This window comes from Oryx dammah, unplaced genomic scaffold (genome assembly GCF_014754425.2).
Source record: "Oryx dammah isolate SB20612 unplaced genomic scaffold, SCBI_Odam_1.1 HiC_scaffold_8, whole genome shotgun sequence".
Taxonomy (NCBI): Eukaryota; Metazoa; Chordata; class Mammalia; order Artiodactyla; family Bovidae; genus Oryx; species Oryx dammah.
In genome coordinates this window covers 23,890,425-23,910,449 of record NW_024070192.1, presented here as the reverse complement: position 1 = coordinate 23,910,449, position 20,025 = coordinate 23,890,425, and the positions used below count along the sequence as shown (strand labels likewise).

Sequence of the window (20,025 nt, the reverse complement as noted above, 5' to 3'; positions counted from 1 at the left end):
ATGTAGGAAGTGGAGATTGAAAGACTGTCTTGTCTTCCACTCTGTCTATCGAGTTTCAGATCAAGTCTGAGCAGGTGCAAACCTCCTTCCCAGAACCCACTCATTAACCTTGTAAAATCCAGGGTGTATCCTTCTTCACCCAGGAAGCCTCCCTCTCCCCCACATCCCCCCCCCCTTTCTCTGCCTGGAACAGCTGTTAACAGGACAATTACCCAAGAAGCAAAAGAAAGATCCCGTGCTGATGTGTCATCAGTCCTGGTATATCCATTAAATCAGACCGAGAAGCCCACTGGAAAAAGTGAGCGCATGCACTCACTCCCTGAGAAGAGAGAGGCTGAGAGCCACCAGTTGAACCAGGCCTTGCTGAAGAGACTCCATCCAGGCTGCTCAGGAGAGAAGGCAGAGGGAAGCCAGGAAGCTAGTTAGTTCTAATGCACAGGAATTCGGGGTCATACAAAAAGCCAGCTATCCCTGGATATCCCTCCTTGCCAGAGTGATATCTGTGTTGACCCACCTTCCTCCCTGGGGAAAGTTCTACTGCGCAGGCATCCTCCAGTCATCCTCCCATGATGGCTTCTGCCAAGAAACCCTGGGAGAAGGGCACGTGGGAGGGCAGACTGGCTGCCTCTCGAGTTCTTCTGGAATAGCAGGAATTGCTTTTTCCCCTAAGGGGAAACTCAAATCTTTCTGCTCTCTTGTGGTTTCCTTTCTTTAAAAATGTTTTTAAATTATGTTAATCTATATTTTTCACCCCCCAACTTCAGGGGAATGCTATTTTCTTACAGCTTTTCTGAGAGATTCTAGATTACACCCTGTCAATACTAAATGTTACCCTGTTTTGCAAGGAAATCAATTAGTTCTCCAGCTAATCCAGACATCTGGCCCCCTTTCTTACATGGTAAACATCATTAGCAAGCTTGTTACCATTAAGCCATCAAAAGAGGTTCTACAAGCCAGTCTCTTCCCTGTGTACCCCTCCCACTGCTGTCTTAGAATATTGCTTCTCAACCCTGGCTGCACATTAGAATCACCTGGAGAGCTTGTAAAAATTATCAGTGCCCAGGTCCCACCCCCAACCAATTAAATCAGAGTCTCCCAGAGCAGCCCTGGGCATCAGGATTCTGTAAGAGCTCCTTAGGTGATTCTTATGTGCAGCCAGAGTAGAGAATCACTAGCTTGGAGCAAGAATCCATGTTGAGTGAAAAAGAACAGCCGTGCTAATCATGGGCACAGACTAGAATCACCACCTGACTTTAGGGTGTGTTTTCTCAGTCCTAACATGTTCTTGTCCTGGACCTATCCAATGAAAATGCTTCACTGATCATTCACATCTTGGTCTAACATTTTATGAAGCTGAGTTCAGTGGTCCTTGTATGTCTCACTATGTTGTCTCAAACAGTGTTGAGTAATTCTCTTTGTGTAGCTCTGTGTGGCATGTCACAGTCAGCGAGGTGTTACTGTGATGTGGGAAAGGTGGGTGTTTTAGACTCAGCTGCATTCAAAAACTTACTAGCTGGGCCCTCCGAGATAAAATGGAGATGATATACATATTCACCCAGTTTGAAAATCCGATCCTGTGTATAAAGCCACTCATGCATGGGTAGAGCTAAGGGTGAGGTCCCTTTCTTGCCCAGCTCTCTCTCCAGCCCACCTCACAGCCTGGTTATCCCAAAGATATGAGAACTGTCCTTAGATGGTCAACTGGAAATTCATCCTGCAGAAAAAGGATGGAAGCTTTCATTTTTTCTCTGGAGGATGCCACAAGCACATACAACCACACCTCACAATGCACATACACCTCCCCCTCTTGACATTATCGCAGGAAGGAGAGAGAGAGGCTGTTACCCAAGGGAGCTGTTTCTTCTTGTCACACAAGAACAGATGCTGAAATCCTAGGACAGACAGCACTGAAATGCGGCAGCAGGAGGGTGAGTCAGAGGAAATGGAATGGTCTTACCTCCAAGATACAACCAAGGCCCAGAGGGAAACCTATTTGAATCACTAGCCTCCTGGAGACTCCAGAGGGCAGGGACATATGTGTGTGTGTGTTTTCAGGACCAGTTCTGAGTTCAGCTTCTCCCCTGACCTCAGCAGCTTAGAGATGCACGCAGCACCTCCTCCTAGCACAACCTGTTCCCCCCACCCCCAAGGAAGGAGAAAGCCGGGAAACAGCAAGCCGCTTTCTTTTTGAACCCAGCTCTGGCTTCTTCATTCCGAGAAGGCTCTCCAGCAACTTCTCTGTTGCGTTCACATGCTTCCTAAGTGCTGTCAGCCTTACACTAAAGTCCTTGTGGGTTGATGTTCTGTGGAGGCCATTGCCCCAACACCATTCACACTGAGCTTGTATGTTTACACAGAACCCCCATTAAAGGGGTGCCCCAGGATGGAGGGGCCCTCAGGAGGGAAAGGGATCAGAGGAAGGAAAGGAGTCCTAGGTTCTCTGTTGAGGGAGTTCACCAAAGAGTCATCGCTGGCAGAAATCTCTTCCTTGAAAAGTTCTATCTGAGCGCTCTGGATTTACTTATTTCCCAGGGCACTTAAGCAGTAAAGCAGTCCTGATGTTAACAATAGCAGCCCAGGTGATGAAGGTGGTGATGCTGAGGACTTTGTGGTGGTTCCTAAGCTTCTCTCCCCAGCCTCCTCTCTCATCCCCAGCCCCTCTGTCCTCTCAGCTAGTCTCCTATAACTGACTCCTCCCTCTTTACCAGAAGCCACACCTGCTAAGTCCCCAGTCTTCCTAGATCTTCCTAGATCTCCTCTCTTCTGCAAGCTCTCTCCCACTGTGGGTACCATCCGCTATACAGAGGCTAGAAAATGCCCCGGAGGCTTTTTGGTGCTGTCTTTGTAAACATGAACTAATAATGGACTAGGTCACAGAATATTAAAGCATGGAAATGATCAAATCAGGATTTTTAATAAGATATTGACCTGGCATGATCATTGACATAACGTCTGATGATCTGGAATCCAAACTAAATACTGTCTTTTCCCCCATTATACTAGATAGCATTGATTAATGTTCATTATTATAAGTCTGGTAGCCTGCAGGGAAAATCTGGGTGTGCCTTCTACAGCATCATAAAAAGACATTCAGTAGAAGTTTCCACAGATGTCTGTGTGGCTTTTCCCCTCATTTCCTTCAGCTCTTTGCTCAAGTGTCACCTTGAAGGCTTTCTCAAATGACCCTAATGAAAATGGCAATTTCCCCTGCCTCTCCCCAACCCCTAACATTCCTGATACCCTTTCCAGATCAATTTTTCTTCATAGTATGCACACATGCTAAGTAACTTCAGTCATGTCCAACTCTTTGTGACCCTATGGACTGCACCCCACCAAGTTCCTCTGTCCATGAAAATTCTCCAGGCAAGAATATTGGAGTGGGTTGCCATGTTCTTCTCCAGGGGATCTCCCTGCCAGGGATCGAACCTGCATCATCCCCTGTGTTGGCAGGTGGGTACCGCCACCTGGGAAGCCCCTTTCTTCACACAGTGCTTATCACCAATTCAAGTATTACTATTTTATTCACGTGTCTGTGTACTGTGGGTATTGCACAGAAATGCACGCACGCACACACAAATACTTGAATAAGCTCCATGAGAGCAAAGATTTTGTTTACTTTGGCTGCTATTGCGTCCCAGTGACTAAAAAAGCAACTGGCACATGGTAAACACTCAATAAATATTTGTGCAGCACATAAAATATGGTTTCATTGAACCTGTCATGTGCCAGGCCCTGTTTGGGGCACCAGGGATTCCGCAGGCACATTATCTCTATTTCTGTAGGACATAACACCTGGTGCAGAGAAGGACCACACATGTTTGTAAACAAATTAGTAAAAATGGTATTTAGAAATTAAGTACAACAAAAGTAGGGTGCTGAGACACAAAGGGACAGCAAAGACCTATCAAGTTAGAGTTGGTGGTTGTTGGAAAGGGCCTCTTGGTGATGACATTGAAACTGAGATAAATGAGACAGCTTGATATTATTCAGCAGAGGAAACCCTCATAAGTGAGTGTGGTACCCAACATAAGATGACCTGAAGAGAAGAGTGGAGAAGAAATTCTTGGTCTGAAACCTGGGTTCCATCTCCATTCAGCTATTGATTAACTAAAGGATCTTGAAAGATCACACAAACTCTGAGTATCCCTTTCTTAAAATGGGGGTGAGAACACCCACCTCATAGATGTGAGTTATATAATGTACCTTAAAGAGTTTAACTATAAAATGCATGTCTATCAGTTCAGTTCAGGTGCTCAGTTGTGTCTGATTCTTTGTGACCCCATGGACTGCAGCACAACAGGCCTCCCTGTCCATCATCAACTCCTGGAGTTTACTCAAACACATGTCCATTCAGTCGGCGATACCATCCAGCCATCTCATCCTCTGTCGTGCCTTTCTCCTCCCACCTTCAATCTTTCCCAGCATCAGGGTCTTTTCAAATGAGTCAGCTCTTCGCATCAGGTGGCCAAATACTGGAGTTTCAGCTTCAGCATCTTTCCAATGAATATTCAGGACTGATTTCCTTTAGGATGGACTGGTTGGATCTCCTTGCTGTTCAAGGGGCTCTCAAGAGTCTTCTCCAACACCACAGTTCAAACGCATCAATTCTTCAGTGCTCAGCTTTCTGTGTCCAACTCTCACATCCATACATGACTACTGGAAAACCCATAGCCTTGACTAGACGGACCTTTGTCAGCAAAGTAATGTCTCTGTTTTTTAATATGCTGTCTACGTTGGTCATAAGCTTTTCTTCCAAGGAACAAGCTTCTTCTAATTTCATGGCTGCAGTCACCATCTGCAGTGATTTTGGAGCTCAAGAAAATAGTCTGTCACTGTTTCCATTGTTTCCCCATCTATATGCCATGAAGTGATAGGACCGGATGCCATGATCTTAGTTTTCTGAATTTTGAGTTTTAAGCCACCTTTTCCCTCTCCTCTTTCACTTTCATCAAGAGGCTCTTTAGTTCTTCTTTGCTTTCTGCCATAAGGGTGGTGTCATCTGCATATCTGAGGTTATTGATATTTCTCCTGGCACTTTTGATTCCAGCTTACGCTTCATCCAGTCCAGCATTTCCCATGATGTACTCTGCATATAAGTTAAATAAGCAGGGTGACAATATACAGCCTTGATGTACTCCTTTCCCAATTTGGAACCAGTCTGTTGTTCTATGTCCAGTTCTAACTGTTGCTTCTTGACCTGCATACAGATTTCTCAAGAGGCAGGTCAGGTGGTCTGGTATTCCCATCTCTTTAAGAATTTTCCACAGTTCGTTGTGATCCACACAGTCAGTGGCTTTGGCATAATCAATAAAGCAGAAGTATATATTTTCTGGAACTCTCTTGCTTTTTCGATGATCCAACAGATGTTGGCAATTTGATCTCTGGTTCCTTTGCTTTTTCTAAATCCAGCTTGAACATCTGGAATTTCACGGTTCACGTACTGTTGAAGCCTGGCTTGGAGAATTTTGACTATAGTGATGGGTAAATGCCTGCTGCTGCTGCTAAGTCACTTCAGTCGTGTCCGACTCTGTGCAACCCCATAGACGGCAGCCCACCAGGCTCCCCCGTCCCTGGGATTCTCCAGGCAAGAACACTGGAGTGGGTTGCCATTTCCTTCTCCAGTGCATGAAAGTGAAAAGTGAAAGTGAAGTCGCTCAGTCTTGTCTGACCCTCAGCAACCCCATGGACTGCAGCCTTCCAGCCTCCTCCGTTCATGGGATTTTCCAGGCAAGAGTACCGGAGTGGGGTGCCATTGAAGTACTGTTAATTTCCCACTAGCCTTGAGGATTCTGAAGCTAAAGCCCTCTAGTATACTTAATGGGTTTCCCTAGTGACTCAGGCAGAGAAGGCAATGGTGACCCATTCCAGTACTCTCGCCTGGAGATTCCTATGGACAGAGAAGCCTGGTAGGCTGCAGTCCATGGAGTCGCTAGGAGTCGGGCACAACTGAGCGATTTCACTTTCACTTGTCACTTTCATGCATTGGAGAAAGAAATGGCAACCCACTCCAGTATTCTTGCCTGGAGAATCCCAGGGATAGAGGAGCCTAGTGGGCTGCCATCTATGGGGTCACACAGAGTTGGACACGACTGAAGCGACTTAGCAGCAGCAGTGGCTCAGAGGTAAAGAATCTGCTTCCGATTCAGGAGACAAGAGTTCATTCCCTGGGTTGGGAAGGTCCTGGAGAAGGAAATGACAATCTACTTCTGTATTCTTGCCTGGAAAACTTCATGGACAGAGGAGCATGGGGGTCTACAGTCTTTGGGTTCCAAAGAGTCGGACACGACATAGTGATTAAACCACCTAGTATACCTAGGCCAAGGAACCAAAGCATGGCAAAGCCTGATGCCATTCACACGCGGAACATTTGTACTGCTGGATATCTGTCTCATTTCAGATTGTGTCCGTGTCTGCAGAGGTGTCCGGGCGCCATGGCTCCCTTCCCCAAGTCTCGGGAGAGGCATGGGAGAAACTCTACTGCACAGAGGGGTTTCTCTAGAGCTGTCCTCATCTTCTCCCGCTGCTAAGACCTGTCTCTGAAGTCCAAAGGATGACCTGATGTGTTTGTGCCAACGGTACCTACCAGGAGTCCAGAGACAAACTGGACTTTGCCTGTGTTTTCTGACGGCTTCAGGGCAGCCTGTGGACGTCGGTGCAAACCAAACCCACAAGCCAGAGAGAAGGCAGGAGGGGGAAAAGGGGCCGGTCTTGGGACAAACTGAGGATACAGGGAGCTCTGGGCTTTGAAGGGCAGAGGAGGGCGAAGGGAAGGAGAGCCAGGGGAAGGAGAGCTGCCGTGTGAGCCCAGGGCGGAGAGGGCGGGAAGGGAGAGGAGGGAGGGCGAGGAGGGAAGGGCCTCGGGGAAAGGAAGGACACGCGCGGAGGGGCTGAGAGGGGCGGGCGCGAGGCCGGCGGCCGCCGGGGAGGAGCGGCGGCGGCCCGGGGGGCGCGGGGCGGGGCGGGGCGGCGCTGTCAGCGCGAGGCAGCGAGCGGAATGCAGCGGCCGGAGGCCTGGCCACGTCTGCACCCGGGGGAGGGGGCCGCGGCCGCCCCGACTGGGGGCCCGGCGCCGCCCGCCCGAGCTGGGGAGCCCGCGGGGCTGCGGGTACGGAGCGGGCGGCGCCGGGGGCCGGGGGCGCCAGCTCACGGGTCGGGCGCCGGGGAACTTGGTGCCGCCGGGACCGGCCTGGGAGGGGCGGCGCCCGCGCGGGCAGAGAAGTTCCTCCGCGCTGACTCGGGAGGAGGCCGGTGCGGCGTCCGCGTGGGCGAAGTTCTGGAGCAGTCGGAGCGGGCGGGGACGGCTCGGCCGGGCTGGATTGCTTCTCTCCCGGAGGGCTAGGGAGCGCGGGGCCGCCCCGGCGGCGAGCTGACGTGTGTGCTTCTGGAGCCCGACGGGCCAGGGCGCCGGGGGCCGCTGGAGGAGCTCGGCGCCGCTGTCCCCCCGGCCCAGGTTCTGTGATACACTCCGACTCGGGCTCTGGAGCAGTCAGTGCATGACAGAACTTGGGCCCGGACGGACCTTCTGCACCCAATGGGCACAGCGCCCACCCGGGGCCTGCAGTGGGACATCTGCCTGGGAGGGGAGCGGGCACCCGAGTGGTCCATGTGGCATAGGGTTGGGCCGGAACCAGCTGTGGACTTTTGGGGCTGGGGTCGCTGGCCTGAGGATGGACTCCTGGGATCAGCAGATCACGTAGAGCCAATGACAGGGGTCTGCGCTGGCTTTAGGGGCCAACAAAGCTCTCCCCCGTGTCAGTTGCAGGAACCTTCCCTCTACACTATCAAGGCCGTTTTCATCCTAGATAATGACGGACACCGCCTGCTGGCCAAGGTAACCTCCCACCCTCACCAGAGGGCCCCTGAAAACACTGTGCCACAGGCCCAAGTCCAGAAGTCCCCACACCAGCTGACTCACCTGGCAGGAGAGACCCCGCTGTTGGCTCTGCAACACAGAGCAGCTCAGCTGAGACCCTTCCAAAGGTCATTCTGTCAATCCTCCTGCCTTGTCAGAATGCTGGCCCCCACAGCGGGGAGGGGCTGTCTCTTCTGTTTCTACTCATGTTCCCCAGAATGTTTTCTCACCGTCCTTTACACTGGCCTGGGACCCTGGATTCCTGGTCCCCCAATTCTGAACAAGTACCCTCTGCTTTGCTTTTACAGCTTGGTAAACACTAAGGATTAAGAACAGATAGGATTTTATAGACCAGATTTTAATCCAACTCTTTCATAAATGAGGAAAAGGTAGTCTAGAGAAGCTAGAGTTGCCTGGAGTCACAGGTACTAATATCAGAGCAGGGATCCAAACTCGGGTATTTTGACTTGAAGCTCAGGAGGATGATTTTCTCTGCACCAACTGTTCAGTTATCTGGTATATATGCTAGTGATCATGGCCAGGACAAACCAAACTAGAATAATCCAAAAATAAATATCTACCATCAACACAATTAACTATAGTGGGGCTGTGACCCCTAAACTAGCTATGAAATGCAATGTAGACTTTTTAGATTGTTTAGGCTGAAACTTCTTGTCTTCATGACATTGCAGGGAGCCTGTTCACCGCAACAGTGGTTGGCAGGGAGACCACTAATGTCTACATTCAGAAAATGGAAGCTAAGCTGACCGTCCCTTGCCCTAGCAGATGGTCAGAGGTAGCTCAGCAACCAAAGGTTCCAGGGCCTCCTCCCAGCAGATCACATCCATGTGCAAATGCAGGAACTGAGTCAGAGAGAAAGTCTTATCAAACCCAACAAAACAGCATTGATTTCCTTAGGCAGTGTGTGCCAGGAACTCTGCCTTAGATAGTTCATCTTCATCATAGATGTCATTGTTGTTTAGTTGCTAAGTTGTGTCAACTCTTGCGACTGTAGCCACCAGGCTCCTCTGTCCATGGGATTTCCCAAGCAAGAATACTGGAGTGGGTTGCCATTTCCTTCTCCAGGGGATCTTCACCATAATCCTGTCTGAAGTCAGACCATCGCCATTGCATCCCAGCTCTGTCCCTTAAACTGTGAGGTGTCAGGGAAGTTACCCCATCCATATAATGTGGATAATAAGATAGCTGTTATGATATTATTGTGGCAAAGAGCCCCTGGCTCTGCCTTCTTTCCTGTAGACTCAGGTTGGTGTAGAAACAGTGTGGCTAGTGACTGCCCCAGCCATCTACTGAATGCACAAAGGTCTCCAAGAAATCAGGACAGGACTCCAAAGGCAGGCCTCAAAATTCCTCTACTTTTTATGACTCTCTTTGCTCAGAATTTGTGTTTAGGGGAAAATAGCAGACAGGCGTAGAGGGCAGTCAAGAGGAGAGGGGGCATGGCAGCAGGGTCCCACTTGGCCAGCACCCTGCCACCCATCCAGGGAGAGGCCAGACCCTGTGGAACGGCTGTCACTTTTTCTCCTTCCCTTCCTCCTAGTATTATGATGACACATTCCCCTCCATGAAGGAGCAGATGGCCTTCGAGAAAAATGTCTTCAACAAGACCAGCCGAACTGATAGTAAGTGTCCTCATCTTCCTTGCACAGAACTCTCAGATGCGCGCTGTCATCTCCGCCTGGACAGAGCTGTCCCTGTTGGCCTCACATACCCAAAGGCCATTCCCTTTTCTTCAGAGGTGCTTTTTCCTCCCCTTCCCAGCTGTTCCTTTTTCCCTTCTGGTGAACCTTCACCCTCCTCCCCTTCACCAGCACACACACCCCCGCTACCGCCACCTGCTCCCACCTACCTGCTTCTGGCATGCCTGGACTCCTCTCAATGGAAGAGGCCACCGCCAACCTGAGGGTCAGAGGATTGCACATGGTGGGTGAAAGGTCAGCCTTAAACCAGGTTTGTTGACTTCTCAGAATGACGCAGTCAGGTGCTAGGAATGAAGTAGAGGGACACTGGTAGTATCCCTAGTGCAGGTCTTTCCAAGGGTTCTAATCTTTGCAAGGATTCTTTTTTGTTTGGTCACTGCTTGTGAGATCTTAGTTCCCAGACTGGGGATTGAATTCGGGCCCTTGGCAATGAAAGCACAGAGTCCTAACCACTGGACTGGACTGGAATTTCCTTTGCAGGTGTTCTTGGGAAGATGAAGGAAATGGGGGAGAGGTGCAGAGCTGGAGATGGGCAGGAGGGGCCAGGCAAAGGTGACCAGAACTGAGACCCCATTTCTCTTCTAGGTGAGATTGCATTTTTCGGGGGCATGACCATCGTCTACAAGAGCAGCATTGACCTCTTCCTATATGTGGTGGGCTCATCCTACGAGAACGAGGTGAGTTCAGGAGGTTGGGGAGACAAGGAGGGTCTCTCTGTGGGGAGTGGTTGGAGTCTGGGGAAGAAGCTGGGCGGCTCACCCTTGGTATCCCTGCTTCTAGACTCTGGGGAACTGGAAGGCTCCAGAATGGTTCTTTCTGGAACAATGCATATCCATGATACCCCTCTGTTCCTTGGGTACCAGAAATGTAGTCCTCTGCCTGGAGTTTCTGTCTCTACTATGCATCACTGGAGAAGGATGTATTCAGTGTCCTACAGCAGGCACTCCAGTGCTTCCCAATTCAAACACAGGGAGGGACCTTCTCAGGTCAAGTTGCAGCCAGGCTCTAGCCTTGTCCTCCCTAGAGAGGGGCAGCTGTCCAGCAGTCAGGTTCTGAGGTTTCCTCTGGCCTTCTCAACCTCAGTCTCTCTCGTTTTCCTCCTCCCATATCCACTCCTCACCAGCTGATGCTCATGTCTGTTCTCACCTGCCTGTTTGAGTCCCTGAACCACGTGCTAAGGTGAGTGAGGTCCTCTGTCCTCCAAGGCTCCCATCCCCCAGACCTTGGTACATCACAGGCAGGATGGTTCCCTGCTTTTTCCTTAAGTCTCCACAAGATGAAATCTGGAGCCAGAGCAACTTCCTGCAAGGCCCCTGCCCTTTACCTGATCAAACAATAGTATGGCCAGAAGATGAAGTCTGGAGAAGCTAAGTGATTTGTCTGAGGTTACAGGTTGTTTCTATCAGAACCAAGATTCAAACTCAAGGTTTTTTGACTTGACGCTCAGGGTGATTTTCCCTCCGTTCCCATTCAGTGATCTGGTATCTACTCCAGTGATACCAGTGGCCTAGGTAAATCAAACTCAGATAACCAAAAATAAGTGTTTACAGTCGACATGTGTAACTACAATAGCGCTGTAGTACCTGAAGTGCTTTAGGGTGGAAATAGGATCAGTGCCTAAAAGCGGCGGGGGCGGCGTGGGTAGAGTTGAGCATGAGGGGCTGAAGGAAGCAGACCCGTCCTTTGCTCAGGAATGCCTTGCCCAGGTGCCACCCTCACTCCCCTTGACATTCTCCTTCCCTGTGCTTGTGGGGGGACAGGGGCTGGAGGGTGGGGAATGAGGCAGTCTTTGGAGAGAGCGGGTCCACCTCACTAAGGCAAGGACCCGGCTCCTCCTGGCCATGCCACAGGGAGGTTCCAGAGCTATGTCTTCTTTCAGGAAGAACGTGGAGAAGCGCTGGTTGCTGGAGAACATGGACGGAGCCTTCCTGGTGGTGGATGAGATTGTGGATGGCGGGTGAGGAGTGGGAGAGGAAAAGGGACTGGTCAGGAACCCTCACAGTGGGAGGTGGCCTTGAGGGTTCTCAGCTCTAGGTAGCACCCAGCATGTTGTTGGCTCTCTGGCCAGCTTCTCCCTCCCTTTCTCCAGCATATTCCCTGTGATCCCACCCCCCAACCCCACTGATGATGATGGAAGTTGACTTCAATGTTAGCCAAAGTCAAGCACGCAAGAAAGTAATCTGATGTCAAACTATGGCTGACTGTTGACCAGGCAAGGTTTTGGGGGAATCGTTTGCTCTCCAATGCCCAGGAGAAGCAGGCAGCACAGATACCCACCCTTCCTGGAAAGATTTCATTCAGGCAGAGCCCTGCGGCAGCTACACCTCTCGCCGCTCTTAGAGGTTCACTCCAACATCGACTGCATGCGTGACCTGGGCTAGTTGTTTATTTTCCTTACTTTCCCCAGCTTTGAAATGGAGACAATGAGGAACCTGCCTCAAAGGATGTGGGATTAAATGAGGTGATGCAGTGGAGTTCATAGTTCTCCTTCAGTAAATCTTGTCTCCTCTTACTGGTTTAAGATTATAGTCTTAGGAAGCTGGGAGCTCTTATGAGAGGTTGGTTAGTGAATTTCCATGGGGGAATTGGGCAATATTCAGGGAGAAAAAGAAGTTCTGGCTCTGGGGCAAAGAATAATGGAAACGGATCACCTGTGAGACATCCACATGCCTGTGATTACATGCACTTAATAGATGAGGAAACAGAGGCTCAGAGATTTAAGTGACTTGCCCAAGGTCACATGACTAGGGGGTGGCAGGGCCAAGATCCAAACTTGTGCATGTTTCCAGAGATTGTGCTCTTCTTGTGGCAATGACGCATATTGCTGGGGGACAGGGGCCCTGGGAGATGGGGTGCCGTGGGCTTCTTCCTGCCTTCCCTCCCTCTTTTCCGCTATGTCTGTTGACTGCCTGCTGCCGCTGTTGCAAGGCCTTGTGCTAATGGCTAGGACCCAACAGTGAGGGAATAAGACCAGGTTTTGTGGAGTATAAAAGTCGTATATAAAATTTGGTGTGGGACTTCTTCAAGAAAACACAGTTACAAATATAAAATGAGGTGCAGGGCCTTCGCAAGGGAGATTATAAGTTTTATCACCTTTCCATCTGTACCTCTAGAAGGCCCAGTTTTTGTCCCCCTTTCCCTCCAGTGAAAACAGGGAAGCATTTGTGGAAGCAACATTTGATCCTGAACCTTGGACTGGAATGGTCGCTCTAAGTGTCCCTCTGATGAGCCTGGGAGAAGGTCTCAGGAAATGTTTGTTCACTTCCTTCAGCCCTATAGGAGGCTCACTGGGCGAGGAGGAGCAGTCACTCAGTTCCTGTGGACCCTTTCTCACCCACAGTGACCAACTCTTCCCCCCTGCACACCCCCCAGGGCATCATCAAAGAGTGCCAACTAGCCGAGAAATGCCTCCATAATTGGGTCTGTCGAAACGGAAGTTTAAAAAAAAAAGGGAAGGTAGATTCTGATTTTGCAGTTCCGTTTCTTTCATGTATAGCACAACCCCATGGCAGAAAATAATAGTGAAACCAGATAGGGACCCCAGGGGCCTTCTCGTCCTTCACTGCATCTGAATCCAACCCTTCTTCCCAGAGGTGAAGTGAACTTTCTAGAACTCTCACTTTTTGAGCCCCTGCTTTTGCCAACCTGATCGATCTAGACTGGACTACCCTGGCCTGATCTCTTAAGTGTTTGCCCATTGATGACAAAGTATGTGAGAATCAGGGCTCCATGGTGAGGGAGAGTTCTGGCTTGAGGAGTATGGGCGGGCCAAGTACCTTGGAAGGGGGATGTTGCAGGATATGGCAGGGAATCAAAGGGCTTAGCAGGGAGCAGAGTCCAAGGAAAGCATGCGGCTGATTTTCCTCCTCATTTCTCTCTCACTTTGTAGCGTGATTCTGGAGAGTGACCCTCAGCAAGTGATCCAGAAAGTGAATTTTAGGGTAAGAGTCATCCTCCATCCCCCCTTACTCCCATCCCCTCCAGGCTCCCCGTCCCATCCTCTGTACCTCCTGGCTTCCCTGTGTCTGGGCAAAGGGAACCCCAGCTCCTCTAGCAGAAGCAGCCACTGGGTTGATGCACTTCTGGAGGGGAGCAGCAGTTTGGAGGGGTGTCAGCCAGTAAAAGATATCTCTGTCCTCTTCCCTTGGCCGATTACAAATACCTCACCATCCTCCCTGGTGGGAAGTACAGATTGAGGAAATAAATCCTCACAGAGACACCTGGTGGCTGCCTTGCCTTGAACTTGGCCTTGGAGGGGAAGAGATGGAATCTCCCCACCCAGTTTGGCTTCTCGTGTCTGGATGAAGCCTTTCCTGTCATTTTTAATCCCCCTCAATCTCCACCCACCGTGTCCCAGAGACATCCCTGAGGATGCTGGCTTCCAAGGGCTTTAGAACTTCCCCTAAGTGATATACATGCAGTTCTGGATCCCCTGATCACAGCATCTGCTCACCACCCACAAGCCCCTTTCTCTCACCTGTCTTTCTTCACCCGCTACCCTTGCCCTGGCCTGACCACCTTGATTCTGCTTCCCCCATAGGCGGATGACAGCGGCTTGACTGAACACAGTGTGGCTCAGGTAGGCCCTCTCCATCTGCCTTGGCCAGAGATGGGCTAAAGAGAGGAGAACAGAGCATCCCAGGGGGACCCAGTAGGGCTTTCCAGGCAGAGAAGTCAGGGATGCAGGAGGGAAGAGATGACTGTGTCAGGCCACCTCTTGGAGACAGTCCACTGGAGGCTGCCAGGGTCCCTATGGTAATGTGGAACTTGGGTATTAATAAATGATGATGCCTTCCCAGCAGTTCACCTTATCTCCTGGCTGGGTGTAGTTGGGTCAAAGCCCAGGAGGAGCTGCCCACACTGGAGATGGCTGGGTCACTTGTTCCCCAAGCAGTGTGGGGGCTCAGGCCTCTGGAAAGGATCCCAAATAGGAGTTTTCTTCTAACCCCTCACCCCTGCTCTTTAGGGTCCACACTGAGGTTGTTAAGGGACACTTAAATCCACAGTGGGATCTCATTCTCACCGCTGGCACAGCCAGTTTGGGCTGCACCTTGTCCCTGAGTGACCTGAGTGTGGAAAAGTCCATGCCCGCCAGTCCCCTGCATGGTCCTATCTGAGGGTGCATGTGGGACAGGGCTGAGGTTTCCAAATCTACCGCCTGACTGGTTTCCCGGCTGCCCAAACTTCCTACTTGTCAGGCTTGACCTCCCTTCTGTCTACCCGCAGGTCTCTCTGCCCAGACTAATCCTGCTTTTATGGAGCTTCCTGCCCTGGCACTAACTTCCTCGTGCTGTAGTGGCCAACGCTGAGATGGGCCCATGGCATTCCATGTGGGGCTCCAGGTGTGGTGCCCTTTGCTGTACCTGCCCTTCATGCTCACGCGGCCTCTCCCTTCCCCGTTCTCCTTGCCTCCTCCTACCCTGATGAGATGAATGCAGCCGCATGGCAATTTTCAGGGCTAAAGAGGTTAAGGGGCAATGAGCAGAGCAGATAAGAACAGGGGCGCTGGTGTGAGTCGTCCAAAGGATGTGGCGTTCTACCTTACTACTTACAAGCTGGGTGGCCTAGCGCAAATTATTCTACCTCTCTGGGCCTCGAATAATCACAAGTGAAAGTGAAAGTGAAGTCACTCAGTCGTGTCCACCTCTTTGCAACCCCATGGACTGTAGCCTACCAGGCTCCTCTGTCCATGGGATTTTCCAGGCAATAGTACTGGAGTGGATTGCCATTTCCTTCTCCAGGGGCTCTTTCCAACCCAGGGATTGAACCCGGGTCTCCCGCGTTGTAGACACGCTTTACCGTCTGAGCCACCATAATCACAGGACACTCCTTATAGAGTTATTATGAAAATTAGATGAGCTAAAGCACGGAAAGCTCTTGGCATACATCCTGTTTTCCATGGGGGAAAGAATGAAGACATAGCACTTTTAATGGAATTCTTGAGTAAACACCAAGGGATGTGCAGGTAGTGAATGGGAGATGAAATAAGGAGAAAGGTAAATCTTCACTGAGAACTGCAGGAGGACTCCAGGTCCAGGCTGTCCCTGAGAGAGGAGGGGGAGTGGGCAGGAGGAAGGGCCATACAGTGTGGGATCAGCCTTCCTCGGGTGGGAGTGAGGCTTGATGGCTGGAGGGACAATCTGAGGGACATAGGTGGGGTCCGCACTGCGTTTGCATGGTGTGTGCACAGTTGCATGGATCTGTGTAAATGTGGGGCTGAGGTGGTTTCACAGCAGGATATGAAAGTGAACACATCTGAGTGCAGGTGGCCTTCAGCAGAGCCTGCCCAGAAGCCCTTTGCCAGCTGTGCCACATCAGCAGCAGCTTGGGGTGGGGTGTTGAGGACTTACTGCCAGCCAAAGCTAGAGCTAGGGGTTTGCTGAGGTGTCTGGGCACAGGAAGTGTCAGGCCTGGGCCCGCCTCTGCCTGGACGTGGCACTGCGGGTGGAAGCTTGCATGGCATGGTGTGGGGGAGACAAGGCTGCTGCCACACCCAGGGCTGCAGATGCTGGAACCAGAGGGCAGGCTGAGCCAGCTCCCATCTGGGCTGGTTGCTGGCTGCAGCCTGTTTGGGCGGCTCTTTCCATCTTAACGGCCCAGCCCCCCTTAACGCAGGCAGAGATGAGCTGCTGCCATCTAGTGACTCGGGATCGCCAGGACATGTATCCCCCAACCCGCCACTGCACTGTTAATGCACTTGAATTCCACCCAGTAATTCTCTCAACCTTCCACACCCCGCCCTACCCAGGTTCTTCACTCTGCCAAGGAACAAATTAAATGGTCGTTACTGAAATGAAGGCTGTGCATTCAAGGCTCCTACCCCCAGACCATTCCCCCAATCCTAGCAAAAGCACAGAGACCCCAGGGAACACTAGAACCCATGCTCTCCCAGAACTGACTCCCGAGGTCTCCGGCCAGGGACTTGAAATGCAGAGATTTGGCTTCAATACTGAGTCACCCCTTCTCCCTGCCCTGGCCTGCCCTTTGGGCACTGAGAACCAGCTGAGTTGCCTTAACTCACACCTTAGGCATCCCTGGCCCCAGAGCCCAAATAAACCTGCATTTTGTCTCCTGCCAATGGTCTCTTTCTCTTTTGGCCTGGAAAGTGTGTGTGTGTTCTGATAAGGGCTTCTGCGCACTGAGGCATCTTCCGGATGCCCAGTACTAGGTCTATCTTTGTGGTTGTGTGATTGGGAGGAAGTGGGTAAAGGGAAAGGAGCCGATTTAACTTAAGTGAGGCGGTGTGTGATTGTGGAGAGCTAGATATGATTGTGACAGCGTGAAAGAGTCATGATGGGAGAAATGGTGCATTTGGGAAGAAAAGAGCAAAAGATACTACACACGTGGTGGCCGCACTGGTATTCTTCAACTCACTTTTTCCATTCTCAGTCTCCAGAAGGGAAGGGCGTAAAGGTTTCCTCTGGACAAACTGAGGAACAGCACGCCTGTTTTTCTTGGCTTGCTCGGGAAGTTGCCGCGGAAATCCAATGCTGGCATATATCCTGGGTACTAGAGCGCTGCAAGCCTGGCTAGGCCCAGATACTAGGGGTGAGGAGACACCGGCCCAGCTCCCACCTTGCATTTGTGTCCAGAGCACCTTTAGCGCGCCCGAGGGTGAGAATTGCATTTAAGGAGAGGGATCCTATAGGCAGATGGGAAAGATGGAGTGACTTTCGGGGATCACGACTCCTCTTCTCTCTCCCTGTTCCAGAACCTCCCCTTTTTCCCTTTTCTGCGTGGCGTACAGAAGTCCCTGAGAGTGTCGATAAACTTTCGGCCCGGGATCGCTAGTTTCCCCAGATTCAGAGCCAACTGCAGATGCAAGTTCACGCCCCGCCTTGGCTCCGCCCCTAGGCGCCCGCCGCCGCAGGGAGCCGGGTCCAGCGACTTTATCCACGATCCTATAGCGCCACCTGGAGGGAAAGGCGGAGAACGCGCTCCCTCCGAGTCCCGCACCCCCTGCTAACTCCGCCCCCAGGGTGGGACAGACCCCTGCTCCCGCGAGTTAATCGCTGGCCTCCAAATTTAGCGGCAGGGCGTTGCCCTAGCAACCAGCCGGCCGGACCGGCCTTGCGAGCTCTGCTGTAGGTACTGCTCATGAATTTCCGCCTGCCGCTGCTGAAAGTGACAGACCCTGGGTGTTAGTAGAAGCGGTCCCTGCGTGTCAGCAAGTCCTACATTATTAAAAAAAACTCTCTACAATGGATATTTATAAATGGGCCTGCCTACTTTTGTAATTAGAGAAAATAATAGTTATATAAACAGATTATAAACACTTTGTACACAACCATTCCAATAAATAATGCAACCCTGAAGAAAAAAAAAACAACTGCAGTTAAGTGCTGTAGAGTTCAGGGGCTAGTGTGGCGACGGGAAATGAGAGATTTTCCAGAAATACTTTGGCTAATGTTCGGCTTCATCCGGTGTCCGCTCCATCCACCGCCTCTAAATGACCGCAAGAACCGGAGGGGCAAATTCGCTTCCTAGTAACCCTTCGCGCCCAGCTGGGTCCTGCAATTTCAATTGTGCAGGGACTGGAATGGGAAGGCCCGGCACTTCACACAAACTGGCTCACCGAATACTGTGGACTATGCGGTGCTTGCCCATTTTACGGAGAGGCACACCGAGGCTCTGAAAGGTTAGAGTATTTACGACAGTTTCCGCAGAGCCAGGACCTCTGGAAAGAGGCAGTTTTGTCACGCTCCAAATCCTAGGGTCGTCCGACCCCCTCGCCCACACAGGGACTACACTGGGTTAAGAGGAATGAGTAGAGGGGCCGTGGTAATGCGGAGAGGCAACCAGAGAGGCGCCCTTGCCCTTTATGGCCAAAGGACTCTGGGGAGAGGGGCTGCAGCGAAGCAGCCGACCCACGCCCGCGGCGGGGAGGGGGCAGCTCAGAAGGTTGCGCGGAACCTCGGTGGCGGAGGGCAGGGATCCGGGAGGTCCGGGGAGCCCCGGCAGATCCGGGGAGCGCCAGCAGAACAGGGGTCCGGGACTCCAAGTTTGCAGGCCTGGCTCTCCCGGGGCTGAGGCGGACAGGCCTACTGCACCCCCAGCCCCTCTCGGCGCCCGCAGCCCCTCGGAGCCGCCAGAACCGCGGGCCTGGTTGTCTGGCTCGAGTTCTGCCCGCTGGCCCTGCCTCCCCCGCTCCCCCGTGTGTGCAGGGCCTGGGGCGCGCAGCACGCGAGGGTGGGGGCGCCGTCTGCTCTTAACTCCTGGGCTCCTTTCAGCCCTCGTGGGCTACCCCGCGGGTCTCGAGTATTTGTGGGTAAGGGGCTTCAGGGCGCCCCCTGTCCTCCTGTGAATTGGCACCGGGGACGTCAGTAACCCAGCCGGAGGGCGCACACTGAAACACTGGCCCGGGGCTCAGATGTAGGCGGGACGCTATCCACACCTAGACCGAGCTAGGGACACAGAGGTAGTACCTCCAGGCCCTTGGACCCGGCTTTAAACGACACTGAGCCGGCGGTCCCCTCTCTGGCTCCGCTCGCCCTTTGCTTTCCGGCCATTGGCTGGCAGGAAGGCTGAGCTGGTCGGATTGGCCCGTATCCAGACAGTGATGGATGGCTCCCCGCTGACCGGACCTCGACCGGGAGGGTGTCTGCTTCGTGGCTCAGTATGGCAAAGGCGGGACCAGACAGGCCTGGGAGTGGGTTGGTGGATGAGCTGGAGATCCGGTTAAGGATCAAACTTGCTGTGCTCTTAATCTCCCTTTAAACTACAGAGAGAGAGGAAAAAAAACATCTTACCCCTGATTTCTCGTAGATACTCTCTAATTCCGGAACCTGATGTAGGCAAAATTTAATCATTTACCCAAAGCATTTTGGGCACAACCTACGGACCTCACTTTCACTCCAAACTGGGCCTCCTTCATTTAACGATATTCGCGCATTCCTTTCGTTCACTCAAATATTTGAGTGTTTGCCAGGAGCCAGGCAGTAGGGAAAGAAGGGGAGGGAGACTGATAAGCAAGTGATTGGGCCCAGAGGTGGCAGTGGGGTGGGGTGGAGGATTGAAAGGAGAAAAGGGATGACAGATATTTCAAGGTAGAAATACCTTTTGCAATCAAATTGCGTTATTTTGATCTGAATGGTGTTAAAAATTCAGTTTGTGCTTAAGACTTGTTCTTTCCTGTAGGTAAGTCATACTTCATGACAAAAGGAAAAATAAATTAATCAAATGGCTGCCAGATTGTACTCTGTCACCAACATTTGTATGGTCCTCATCTGCTTCCTAATCTCTTCCTCATCTCTATCAACTAAAACTGGAAAACATCTTCGATGAGGATCCACAGAAATGAGAATTATTGTGAAACATGTGTGGACCTTATATTGTACATACAGACCAGTGGGCTATCCCTCAGAGCAGGTTCTTCAGTAAGAAAAGCAGTATTGACACAAATAATAATAATAAAAGTAAAATAATGTTTCTTTTGAAATAAGTCATTTCAAT

At 51.4% G+C, this 20,025-nt stretch overlaps 1 protein-coding gene across 2 annotated transcripts; it reads left to right on the top strand.

The window, feature by feature from the left end:
* Positions 1-6,963: 6,963 nt before the first annotated feature.
* COPZ2 (COPI coat complex subunit zeta 2) lies at positions 6,964-16,651 on the top strand. Of its 2 annotated transcripts, none has more exons than XM_040245577.1 (9): positions 6,964-7,105; positions 7,757-7,831; positions 9,414-9,495; positions 10,159-10,250; positions 10,697-10,752; positions 11,453-11,530; positions 13,463-13,514; positions 14,114-14,152; positions 16,322-16,651. In XM_040245577.1, the coding sequence occupies exons 1-9, from the start codon at positions 6,995-6,997 to the stop codon at positions 16,367-16,369; spliced, it is 633 nt and encodes a 210-aa protein (XP_040101511.1). In that variant the 5' UTR covers positions 6,964-6,994; the 3' UTR covers positions 16,370-16,651. The 2 variants fall into 2 exon arrangements, with proteins under 2 accessions (XP_040101511.1, XP_040101510.1); XM_040245576.1 differs by lacking the exon at positions 16,322-16,651 and adding an exon at positions 14,800-15,241.
* The last annotated feature ends 3,374 nt before the right edge of the window (positions 16,652-20,025 follow it).

Bases quoted from the DNA above. Each gene is read 5' to 3' on its own strand.
- COPZ2 (XM_040245576.1), top strand. From the start codon at position 6,995: ATGCAGCGGCCGGAGGCCTGGCCACGTCTGCACCCGGGGGAGGGGGCC. The intron at 10,753-11,452 runs GTGAGTGAGGTC...GTCTTCTTTCAG, and splicing joins TCCCTGAACCACGTGCTAAG to GAAGAACGTGGAGAAGCGCT. The intron at 11,531-13,462 runs GTGAGGAGTGGG...CTCACTTTGTAG, and splicing joins GATGAGATTGTGGATGGCGG to CGTGATTCTGGAGAGTGACC.